Source organism: Marmota flaviventris, chromosome 9, assembly GCF_047511675.1.
Source record: "Marmota flaviventris isolate mMarFla1 chromosome 9, mMarFla1.hap1, whole genome shotgun sequence".
Lineage (NCBI taxonomy): Eukaryota > Metazoa > Chordata > Mammalia > Rodentia > Sciuridae > Marmota > Marmota flaviventris.
The window spans coordinates 106,964,701-106,977,748 of NC_092506.1; the positions used below are offsets into that span (position 1 = coordinate 106,964,701).

General features: G+C 36.8%; 1 protein-coding gene across 5 annotated transcripts in view; it reads left to right on the top strand.

Annotated features, from left to right (window-relative positions):
- Positions 1–13,048, top strand: part of Jhy (junctional cadherin complex regulator) — a 77,929-nt gene that overhangs the window by 665 nt on the left and 64,216 nt on the right. For 4 of the 5 annotated variants that reach the window (XM_071616787.1, XM_027930441.2, XM_027930442.2 and 1 more), the window contains exon 2: positions 1,749–2,166. In XM_071616787.1, coding sequence (XP_071472888.1) covers positions 1,829–2,166 — 338 coding nt within the window. In that variant the 5' untranslated portion in view covers positions 1,749–1,828. Of the gene's footprint in view, positions 1–1,318; positions 1,398–1,748; positions 2,167–13,048 lie in introns of those variants that run through there. The other variant, XM_071616786.1, reaches the window with a different exon arrangement.

Genomic DNA, 13,048 nt, shown 5'->3' on the forward strand with positions numbered 1-13,048 from the left:
GTGAGCTTTTCCTTTTGTATAATCCCGTGCTTTTGTAAGATCAGATGTCCAAACCACCCAGCTTTTGTTAGTTTATTACTGTTAATGACAAGAAACCCTGGCCTCTCACTTAAGAATAGAAAGAACTGAATTATTTTATGAAAGCACAATTTAAAATTGAACTATAATGATCATTTTAAGCTTTAAAATTGAACTATAATGATTATTTTAAGCTTGTTCTTTGAGGTCCCAATACTGTGATCTTAACTCCTACAATAAAAACAATGTTATTAAAACAAACTTTTAAATACATTAGTATCTGCTGGATTTGCTGCTTTTTACAGACACCCTACAAAGCAACGATCTGCTTATCATTATTAAAATAATATGGCAGAATTAACTATATATTTTTAAAGTAAGAGACTATAGAGCAAACTAGTTTGTACAATTAGGCAATGATGTTAGTCTACCAACAGGGGGAACTTTGAGTTAAATAGAAAATCACTTCACGCGTATTTAAATATGAACATTATCTTTTGTCTGTTATGTTTGTTAAGACACTTTCCTCCAAGGAGTTGCTGTTCCATGGAAGCCTTAGCAACAAAGTCAACATAATAAGTAACCCTAGAATAGGAATAAGGTGGATAAGGTTATGTTATTTAATTAAAATTAGGATTTTCCAGAAGAACATAAGCAAGCCAATAAAATAAATTTTACAGTAATCTCTAGTGGTGAAGATTTTTATTATATGACTTACAGGAAAAAAATGGCATAAAGGCAGTAAGATACAAGATCAACCAAAATAGAAATGCTAGATAAAGATGAAAGGAAGCACAATCCAAAAACATCATCTCCTTTCAGTCCTATATGAACTCAAAGCACCCTTTCCATAAACCATCTCATGGGTCACATAAGAGCCCTTTGAGACAGTGAGGGTTCACTTGGAATCACACTCTAGGCAAGCTGGATGGGACTCCAACTAATTCCTAGCAGTCATTCAGTTCAGTCTCCCACCCACCCAACTGTCATCCCCAGGATAGCATCCCTTTCATATCGGTGACTTCCAGCCTCTGCTTGTTGGCTCAGTGGAAGGATCAGCAAGGTTCCCAAATATTTTGTTGAATAGTTTTTATTATTATTATTATTATTATATTGTTTAATACTGAGCTGAGTTTGATTTCCTTATAAGCGCCTAAATTATATATTTCTCTCTAGTGGCAGCCAGGATATCAAATGGTCTTTTCCAAATGATGTAGCTGGCCAAAATAGATCTAGGAACAAAACCACCTCCAACTATGGAAACCATACTTTTCTTTCTCTTTTCTGTATTTTCCGAAAGGTAGACTCTGAACCTGTTTTACTCTACCCATGAATACTGCTGAACAGGATAAGTTGTTGCCTGGGCCATTTGAAAGAAGGTACTGTCCATAATGAAATAAAGTACCATCAAGGTACTGTTCATAATTAACTATTGGCTTTCCGCTGGCTTGTCTGTAGCAAGCCCTTGGAAGCTGGAAAAGGGAATCTGCTTTTAAGCAACCATTTGATTTCCTCAGTGAAACAGCATTTGATTACTTGGGCTGTTTATGAGCTCTAAATCAGATGTTTGTGTAAGAGAGGAAACACAATTGTTTTTCCAATAGCTATTGCTACATACAAAAGCCTGCAGATAATATAACAAGGTTCTCTTACTTGTTGAAATTTTTTATAAATATTGACATTAAGGAGTTTTCAGTAGTCATAGAGTAACATAAATATAAATTTTTTAGGTAACGATTTTGCAAACCAGAACTTACCAGCCAACTGTTCCTATCAAGACTATCTCCTGTTGATTTCTGAATTTTTCAAAATGAGTAAGAGTAAACTAATTCCCAAGCTTTCCGTTCAATCTCCTGTCCGTCATACCAACTTAAATGTCCAGTCCTCAAACGCACTCCGTAAGAAAGAAGACTTAAATCTGATTTCAGAAGACTCCTTGGAATCAGATTCAGAAAGCCTCACTCAAGAGTTCGAGTCCCAGTCTGAACTTGAGGACCAAATCCAGGATGTAGATGTGGAGCCTGACAGCCTAGAGGGCAGTCCTCAGAGGGAAAGCTTGAGTGAAACAGAAGAGGAAGCAAGCAGAAAAGTAGCTCAGATGGCCATCCAAGGAGACCTCCCGGTCCAGGATAATGACGTGAATAACAGGTAAGGAGTTGGCTTGTATATAGTCATAAATAATCCTGTATCAGTAAGGACAGGCTCACCTGGCACACACCTTGTAATGTATGTGAGACAGGTCTCTAAGCAGCTAAGGACAGCATGGCTGCTTGGTTTTTGTCACATTGATTTCTTTTTTAAATTAAAACAATGGGTATTTTAAAAGGGCATTTGCATTTCTTATATTCCTTATTTTTTATCCATATTCCAAGTGTCTCCATTGCTATGACCTCACCTTAGAGAAATCCTGGTATTAAAAAAAGTATGTATGTGAAGTCTAATGGTCTTAATTTGGTCTAAGTGTGCTGTTTAGTGTCACATTTGAAGTAAGCTTACTTAATTTCTACAAACCACTTGTTCTCATCTGTTATTTGATCTAGACTGCTTGTCTCACAGGATTGCTATGAATGTCAATAAAATACAAATAATTGGTAGAATCCTATCTGGCCCCTTTTTTCATAGCTAATAGAGGCTGATCTCCTGGGGTCTGAATGATCACATACAGATTTCATCTAATAATCATCACTTATGGGATTTAACTATATGCTATGAGCTACTAAAAAAACGTAAGGGAATAAAAATAATCCATTTTAATGAAGCTGTAAATTACATGATTACAGCTTCATTACAGAAGAAGTTATTAAGAAGGGAGTTTTACCCATTTGATTCAAATGTATGATATGTCAAGATCATTGTATTGTCATGTGCAACTAATAAAAAAAATGAAAAAAAATAAGGAGTTTTAGTGTGGTGGACAAGTTCATAGAATATAAAGCAGACCACTTAGGTTCAAATACTGGTTCTGCCACTTACTTATACAGTGTTAGTCAAGTCCATTTAATGCTTTTGTGTCTCAGTTTCCTCATCAGTAAAAAGGGCATAATAACAATAGTTGCAGAGTTATGAAGCTAAAATAATATATGCAAAGTGTTTAGAACAGTGACTAGCTCTTGTAAATCATATTACATTGATTTTTAAAAAATTTTTTTAGTTGTCAATGGACCTTTATTTTAAATATGTGGTGCTGAGAATTGAACCCAGTGCCTCACACATGCTAGGCAAGCACTCTACCACTGAGCCACAACTCCTGGCCTATATTGATTTTGTTTTTAAATGAGGTGTCAAATATGTTAAGTAAAGTTGATTAAAAGGCCTAGAACTTGGGCATCATTTTGAAATCAAGATTTGGATAGAAGGTCACAATTAGAATGACATGTTTGTGGCACATTAGGGAGTCTATGGGGGTTACACCTAATTTGCATGGGAAAATTGTTTGAGTAGGAATCTGAAAATAGGGGCTTTTAAAAGCACCTCTAACTGCAGGACAAATTTACAGGTCATTGAGTATAACTCCTCCACACCAGAGAACTCAAAGGATTTGTCCTAGGGATACAGTCATGGTAAGGACTCCAGTGGGAGCCAAAATTGGATCCCAGTCCTAAGTCATTTTCTTCCTTTTTTACTTCCCCTCCTCTTCCTTTTACTGGGGATATCAAGTTAAATGAATCTCATATGCATCTTAGGGGATCTCCAGATACACAGTAAGGGAAAAATGATGCCACAGAGGTGTTCCAGGATGATTTTGGTGAGACAGAATGCTTGATTGGGACTGGATTGGGTCAGCCAGGAGAAAAGAGGACAGGTTCTTAGGGAGGGCAGTGAGATGAAGCAGTGGTCAAGGCAGTTATTCTACATGCTGGTGCATTTTAAATTAAAGAATAAAGACTCAATGGGCAGAGAGACTATCAGAGGGTAATGAGACTGTCACAATAATGATGCCACCTTTTGAAGGCCCATCTGTAGTTTCACTCAGCTCTTCACTGTGACCTTGCAGGGAAGGTGCTGAGAGCGTCATTTTCCAGAGAGGAAAAGTGAGGCCAACGGAGATGAAATAGCTGGTCTAAGGGCATAGTGCTCTAATGGAGGACTTGTTTTGTTACTAATATCAATTTTTGTAATTATGAGAAACTTCTAGCCTACAGAAAAGTACAGGGGAAAAGATGACATAACCCTGATTGCCATATTTGTTTAAATTCTTCAAGTCATAAAACATTACAGATAGAGTTTCCTTTACCCCTTCTCAAATACATTCCCCTATCTTCCTCCTCAGAGATAACCCAACATGCATTTATGTGGGTTTGCACTGTTCTTTCAATCTTCTATTCATTTCTTTCATAGACAATCTATAATCAGTAGATATATTTGTATTGTATTGTATTTTTCTCCCTGTTTGTTCAGTCAGCATCATTGTCTTAACAGTTTATCATTATCTTTTTTAGCTGAGGACTGTGGTCATTCATTTTGAAACTTCTGAATAAGTTTTGCTGTGTGAACATACAACTGACCCTTACCCATTGAAGAGAATTTAGGCTGTTTTCATTTTTCTTATTTAACATAATATTCTGTACACATCCTTGTGTCTCTTTGGGTAGATGTGCAAGAATTTCCTCACAGTATCTGCAAGTCTTCAGTCCTCACGGTTACCTAGTCTTTCTAACTTTTGCCACTCTGACAGGTTATAAAATTCTTTTTATAGATTTCAGCTACTTTTCCTGATGACTTGTCAGCATGTTTTTATCCAAAAGAGATCAATTCAGACACTCTTTGGCATCGGTTTATTTCATTCCACTAAATGTTATAAGTATTGAGTATTTTCCTACATTTGTAGATGTGATTTATTTTTTCATGCTACTCAGTATTTCAGTATCTAGAGGTGCCATGGTATAATTATCTGATCACACATGGGACATGGAATGTTCTCAGGTTTTGTTTTGTTTTGTTTGTACCAGGGATTGAACTCAGGGGCACCAACCACTGAGCCACATCCCCAACCCTATTTTATATTTTATTTAGAGACAGGGTCTCATTGAGGGTGCTAAGCGCTTTGCCATTGCTGAGGCTGGCTCTCAAGTATCTCAGTCTCCCAAGCCGCTGGGATTACAGGTGTGTGCCACCGTGCCCAGCTCAGGGTTTTGGTTTTTTGTTTTTTTTTTTTAACAATATTTTAATTGAAAGGTATATGAAATAATTGATAGAGCTTGGTACAGCTTAGATATGGATATTAGGAACAAGAGAAGTCAAAGAGTAAATTTAATAACAATAGCTGGCATTTCAGAATGCTAAACATAAGCCCATCACTGTGCAAAACTCTTTACATGTATTACCTCATTTAAATCCTATGGCAGCCCTGATAGGTAGACACTGTAATGATCACACCTTGAGGTTGTAAATGAGTGTCAAGAAGTTATATTATACCCATTCATGTATTTAGTGAGCGCTGGAGCAGAAAGCTCAGGCATTCTCACTTGGTCCTAAGCCATGTTTTTATCATGGCTCTAAACTAAGACATTCAGAGTCTCTTAGATAGTAAATGGTATAGTTTTATTTACAGAAATGAGGGCATCAGAAAGGAAAAATCTTTTGCCTTGTACAAAGTGTCCTTGTCTGTACTTTTAAGATAAAAAACAAACAAACAAACAAAAAGGCAAGAATCCATTAAGTGACCTTCTTCTCTCCCAATTTTTCAGTTTTTCCTCCTTTTTTCTGATGCTGAGGGACCTGACTTTAACCCTGTTTTCTTTTTTTTTTAACCAAAAGGCAATTTAAAAACTACTTAATATATTTTAAGTAATAAAGAATAATGCTTACAAAAAAATCAAAATTATGGTTAGATTTTTAGTATTTTGATTCAGAGTTCCTTAAACAAAATGCTGTTTTGCTCAGATTGACTTGCCTTGGAAATGGTGAGTGATAGACTATAACCTTGGGGCATAATTAGAAATGGGTTATAACTCTGTAATTGTCAGAACATAGTTCATTCATTGAACATATGAGGACCAGTTTCACAATGTAAAGGAAAACAGACCTGAGGCAGTTGAGTAAATAATACTTCAAAAATGTTACTCAGGGACAGTTTAGTTATTGATTCCTCTCTCTGCCTCACATTAGTCTTAGAAATCTTTCCTAAATGTATTTTTGCTCATATTTGAGTTCAGAACATACACAATTTGAAATTCAAATAGAGTTCATTTCTATAAGGTAGGTGGCATTCTGGGAATTGTAGTTCAAAAAATTAGTCAAAGCCTTGCCTTAAACCAAAGCAAATCTCTTTTTTCTTCTTGCTTTTATAATGAATAATTTTAAAAGCTGCCTGGCAAATCACTTAGCCCTACCCTTGTGTTTTGATGTTACTAGAATCTTCTCAAAGCAATTACTCTCTTGTATCTCACCAATGTCAAGCATAGTTCAGTGTATATGGATTAGAGAAAACCTTTTACTTAATAGAAATTGGAGCAATATTGACTGTAGTGAATGAATCAAGAGTGGAGAGAGGATCTTCATGTGACAGTCCTTAAACCCCACTCCAAAACAAGCCTTATGACACTCAGCACTCATGAAGAAAGAGATCAGTGTAATGCCTAGAGCATTAGAAATAACCTCTTAAGTCAGGGAGCTTTCTGAAGTCTTATATTTTAAAAAAAAAATCAGAAAACAGCAAGTACCCAGTATATGTATAAAATAAAGTCTTGCTTACAGTAATACTTATATAATTACTACTATTTATGGAACTATTTAATTTGTATATACTATCTCATTATCTTTTAAAGATCCCCTTAGATAGGCTTTATTTATTTATTCATTTATTTGGTGCTGGGGATTGAACCCAGGGCCTTGTCATGTAAGGTGCATACTCTACCACTGAGCAACGCCCCTAGCCCGTAAGCATTATCTTTCTCGTTTTGCAGATAAGGCTCTAAGAGTTTTTTGTAGGTGTATATAGTTGCTAAGTGGCATAACTAGACATTGAATTAAACTCTCTCCTAACTCCAAAGCCTAAGCCTTTAATTATGAATATCTGACTAGATAATAATGGATTGAGCTGATGAAGGATTCTGCCTTAATATCTAGCAAAAATTAAAGAGAGAACAATTCCAGTACAGACTGAGGCCAGACTAAATATGCATGTAAATTATAAATGTTAGTAAAGTAATAAAACTTTTTAAAGGATACTGTGCCCTCAGAATAAATAAACATTAATTGTATTTTACCTTGGGCATTGTGTTGCAGTAGCCTTATACTTCATCATCTCCTCTGGGAAACAGACTGCTTCTATTTGTTGAGCTCTACAGATGTTTTCCTCTCTCATCACCTGGGAACCACAGCATCCACAAAGGGCTGTATCCTGTCTAATAAACTACTTGTGTTAGAAATTAACAGGAGGCAAATAGGCACAATGAAGAATTACTAGTTAAATTGAATATTCCGAATTGTCTGCAAGGTAACTTGCGGTCTGCATCTTCATTGTGTTGTGGTATATAATTTTTCCTCTCCATTGTTTTAATATGTGATGTTTCTGGCTAATAATGTGAGACTCATGAGAAGTACTAAGTGATGAGTTCTGCAGCCTGAAGACCAAAACAGATACTGGTGGATAAAGGAAGACCTGGTGAAAACCAAAACAGGATTCTCATTTTGTCCCAGATTTCTCAAGCTGTTCTGTAGAACTCTTTGGAAATATTTAAGCTGAGGCTGGAATACTGTCTATTACAGTTGTTATAGATGTTTTGCAATGATTGGGAGTGTAAAGCAGACATTTAAGGCTGGTTCTAATATTCTAGGACTGTGGAGAACATTCCAGAAGCCTCCAGGACTCACTTTCATTCCTGTTGATACCTAGCAACATCCATCACGTTGATTTCTATTGTCTTTAATTTGGTAGATTTTCAACTTAAGGCATTGGTTGGCCAACCTCCTTCAATACATTACACTGCATACCAGTATAATGTTCCAGGGGTTTCCACATGGTATTTGGGGAATAGCTACTAGCATTTTAGTTTTTATTTCAGATGACATGGAAATAGATTTATCAGAGAAGTGAGGTTTTGTCATAGGTATTAGTTATTTCTATTTTAGTTTTATTCATTTACTCACAAACCATGCTTTAGTTAAGCCCTGATGTGCTTCTCAGAGCAGGCACCGTGCCACCGTGACAGCTGAGCAGTCACAGAAGGAAGTAAAGTGTGTGCGTGGGCATGAATCGTGTCTATTAAAGGCAGAGTCCCCGCCAGAAATGCTAAAGCCATGGTGACTCCTGGGGTTTGTTGCCCTCAGAGACAGCCATGAGTTTCTTTCTTGTTTATTTCAAAACTAGAATGCATTGTCGTGTTAAAATAAGCAAATAGGTCGAAACCTCACAACATGCATTTAAATTTATGTTACCTACAATCCTGCGAGTCTATTGAGAGATTAAAAGAGATTGTAACCAGGTTACTAAAGGGATAGTTTAATTTATGACCTTTTCCATCTACATTACTTTTCCCTCCCTGATAAGTTTCCAAATATAGAAAAGTTTGCTTAGTATATTTTAATGTATGTAATTTGATTAGTGTGGATATCTATGGAACTTCGACTAATATATTTTACTGTATGGAATGTAAACTAATTTTTTTCCCCAGTATTTATAACATCATAGAGTTTTTTTCATGACAGGCCCAATCCAACTAATAAAAGGGTGGATTCTTAGAGCATATAGGGCCCATAAAGGTCATCCTGTTCCCTGTTGTACAAAGGAGAAACCTGAGACCTAGAGGGGTGAGGAGATGCCCTCAAGTTCACATTGCTGGTCACTGGCAAAGCAGCACAAGAACTCAGGTCCATTGCTTTTCCCATGATATCACAGCAAAATTCCAGTGCTCTCAGTCTGACATTTAAAATATAAGAAACTCTATCTAAAGGACATATAAGCACCTAGAAATTTTGTAAATCTAGGTCTCTACCCTCTTAGCCATTGCTTTGGAGAATGAAAGGAACACCGGAGCCTCCATGGAAAATGTCTGCCACTAGCACTGTGGACTCACTGACTGAGAGGAATTGTGTCTCTAAATACTACAGCATTTCCCTTGTGAAGATGCAGCCTTGGCTTCACATAACTTAATAGAAAGAAGCACTAGAATTTTACATTGCTATTACTAAAATGTCCTCTTTAGATCATTTATTTTTTTAATTCATAGATTGTCCTTGAATAAAAATTGGTACTAATAAGAACTTGGGGATAAATATTTGGTTGATTTTTAGCCACAAATCTTTTGTTGAAGAAAAAGGGGGACTTTGGTTGGAATTACAAATTATATAATTACTGTAAACAGAATTCACTAACAATTTAGCCCCTTCACTTTAGTGTGTTTCTGTAGACAGTCTTTGGTCTTTATTTCATAAAACCATCTTTTTTTTTTTTTTAAGTCAAAAAGTGCCTTCATTGAATGAAATTTTTTAGATTGCAAATAACCTCCACAAAACATTTCAGTATATTTGTGGAACCATTTTATTTCCTGCTTTGATGTAGCTCAGTAGTAGAGAATTTAGCTGGCCTACTCATACTCATGGCCCTCGGGTTGATCCCCAGCACCACAAAAAGGAAAAAAAAAAAAAAAACTTACAGACTTGCAAAAGTGAATTTTTAATCTTTTGGATTTATTTCATTCTATTTACTTCAAAGCCATTGATGAGAAGATTAAGATGAGCATAGAATTCGGAAATCCTTGGAAACAATTGTTATTTTTATAGTTCCTTAAAGAAGCATTAAAAACTTTACACTTAAACAAAAATTGAATTTACTGCTCATATGCATAAAAGATTTAATGGCATATAAATTGGGAATAATTGTTCTGTTTAAAAGGATTAAATTAAAACTAAATCAATAATAACATGTGCAGTTTCAATTTAACTGCCTACTTAAAATAAAGTGGCAAATAAATAACAGCTAAATGATTAATAGCAATGCTTTTATTCACCTCCTCAACAGGCAAAATGGCCAGTTATTGAATATTTTATTGTGAGTGCAAAGGATGTTAATTGTACTAGAAACATGCTCTAATTTTAGTAATTTTTTGATTGAATACAAAACTGAATATGAAGCTCTTCATTAAATGGAGTCTTGATTTTATTTTGTTTGAAGTTATCGCAGCGAGTACTCAAATATGGTCCATTAAAGCCAGCAAATATCCTGGCGCATACATGTGAGCCCGCCCCCGCCCCCTTCTCTGCATCCATTTCTAACCAGGCCTCTGAAGAGGAGACCCGGCATCTGTTGTCTGAGCCATAACAAAAGAGTTGTGTACTCATTGTCTGTGTAACCTTTCTACCAAATGAGGAGGAAAGGGGTGCATGTTTTGTGCGTGGATGATTACTGATGAAAGGGTACTTCACACTCATTTTGTCCCAGTGTGTTGACCTGGACCACAAAACACAATGGGACTTCTCAGCACACAAGCTCAGTACAATGGGGTTCTTTAGTATCATGTTCTGTTTCAACCATTACATTTGTTTCTGTGAAGCATTACAGCTTTCTGTGCTCATAATTTTGTAAAACATTACCTCCTGTTGTTTCAACATATGTTTTCCATCTAGAAAGGGAGAAGGAGAGGTTTAAGATAGTCATTGCAGGTGTAAGCAATGTGGCTAAAGCTTTCATATAAGCCACATGTTCCGATGCTATCCTTGCTTGTACATGTTTTTAGGGTTTCTCTTCAAAAACACTTGTTCAAAAACATGTTTCTCAACCAGGTTTGTTTCTGTATTTTCCAGGTTCCACTTAAAACATTAGTCTTCTATAGCATGTGATATTGCTTTTGTAGCCTCTTGAGAAAGGAAATCTATTGAGATTAGAGACTACAACTTTCGTGGAAATTCTAAAATAATTTAATTCTCCCAGTTTCATCTTCTTCATCACCTTTCAGCAGCTGTCAAAATGTTTTGTCTCATGGAAACACTGACATTTCTCAATCCCATGTCCTAAGTTATGATTCATACATTCTCCATAATGCCTAAGTCACAACTAAAAATTGGATTTTTAAAGATGGGTGTTAATTCTTTCAGGCTACTAGAGTAACACTTATAGCATCACAAGATAGCTTTGTTCCCTGGAAATACCTGAAGCCTTGGGGAGACAAGGATCCCTGGAGATCCATCAGCAGGAAGCACAGTACACAACAACAAAGCCATGCTATGGTGTCTGAATGTCACACAGCAAGCAGAGACCAGTAACAGCTCACTGACAGGTGCTTTCATAGCTAGCCCTTACTGACTGTGACTCAGTGCAAACACAAAAGTTAATTAAATAACTTTCCCATGTTCACATAGCAACTGGTGACACCAGGAATTCAGTGTAGGCAGCTGATTCTAGGACGCTTGTCCTTTGACACTCTGCTGAACCATTTCTCAGAACCACAGTATTCCATGTCATCATTCATAGAAACAAAGCACCATGATCATTGCATGTGATCGAGGAAAGTCTTTAGCCATGTCTGTAGACATGATGCCGTTTTCTGCTGATACTGGTAAAATATGATGACTAGTCTCAGTATATTAATTTTGGTGTAACTGCAGATGAGAAAATCAGAAATCCATTTCCTTCAACTGTTGAAAGTTACTGTTAGTCAGCTTTCTATCACTGTGACAAAATACCTGACATAAACAACTTATAAGAAGGAAAGATTTATTGTGATTCATACTTTTAGAGGCTTCAGTTCAGTCATTTGGCCCTGTTGCTTTGGCTCTGTGGAGGGACAGTGCCTCATGGCAGGAGCACGCAGTGGAGGATCGCTGTTCATATCATGTCAGCCAGGAAGCAGAGAGAGAGAGGAAGGAGCAGGGTCCCAATATCCCCTTCTAGAGCACACATCCAGTGACCTAACTTCCTTCCTCTAGGCCACACCTCTTAGAGGTTCCACCACCTTCCAATAATGTCACAGGCTGGCAACAAGCCTTTACCCTATGGGCCTTTGAGAGACACTTTAAATTCACACTATGGCAATTACTTATTGAAAAAATAGTGGACATTACTCAGTTATTGATTATCTTGTCAGTCTATCATAGAATTATAGAACAATGGATTTGAAATAGACTTGAGATATCATCTAGCAATTGAATCTGGAAATAAGAGGTTAACATTTTCAGTGATAAACAAGGTTATTTCCTCCTATTTTATTTTTATTTATTATTATTGTTGTTGTTGTTGTTATAGTGCTGCAGATGGAACCCAAGCCCTCATGCATACGAAGCAAATGTTCTACCAATGAGCTCTGTATCCAGCCCTGTCTTCCTATTGGAAATACTTACAGCATCCTGTTTAAATCTTTCCTCATTCATTACAGTTGGTGCATAAAGCCTGTCCTCCTCACTGAAGGAGAGGATCCACCAGCCTGCTTCTCTTTTATGTACTGCTTTATCTTTTGTGCCTAACATTCTGCCTATACACAGGGAGGTCCTCCACAGATATCTATTGCTGGCTTACTGAGCAATTCTCTGACTCACCCAAGGCAGACACTGCACCAAGTTTGCTTCACGCCCACCTATGGGAAATGCTGTGGCATCTATTGCTACTTAATGGACAAGAACCAGGAACCAGAGCAGACTGCCAGGGTCTGTATCCTAGCTCTACCACTCCTTTGCTCTGTGGCCTTGGGAGACTTAGAAAAGCTCTATCAGCCTTAGTTTCTTCATCAGTTAAATGAGGATAATAATAATAGTACTATACTTCCCTCAAGTTGTTCTAAGGCAAAAATTAGGGATTCACTGCAAGCATTCCTTGAGATCAACATACAATGTAATGTGCTGTCTTTCTACATCCCTCTCCCTACTGAGTGGCAGAACAGTGATGCCCAGGGTTGTCACCTTGAGAGGTGGCCATCCTTGTTCTAAGCAGTGAAAACTAGAGGACTAGTGTATAACAGAAACTCAATGCTTTGGTTGTCCAGAAATGTTTTCTAAAATCTCTTCTCTCCAACTAAACTTACAAATCAATTTATGGAGCCCAGATGCTTTCATAGAGTTTTCAAAGTCATTCAAGATCCGACCTCTGCTTGACCTTGAG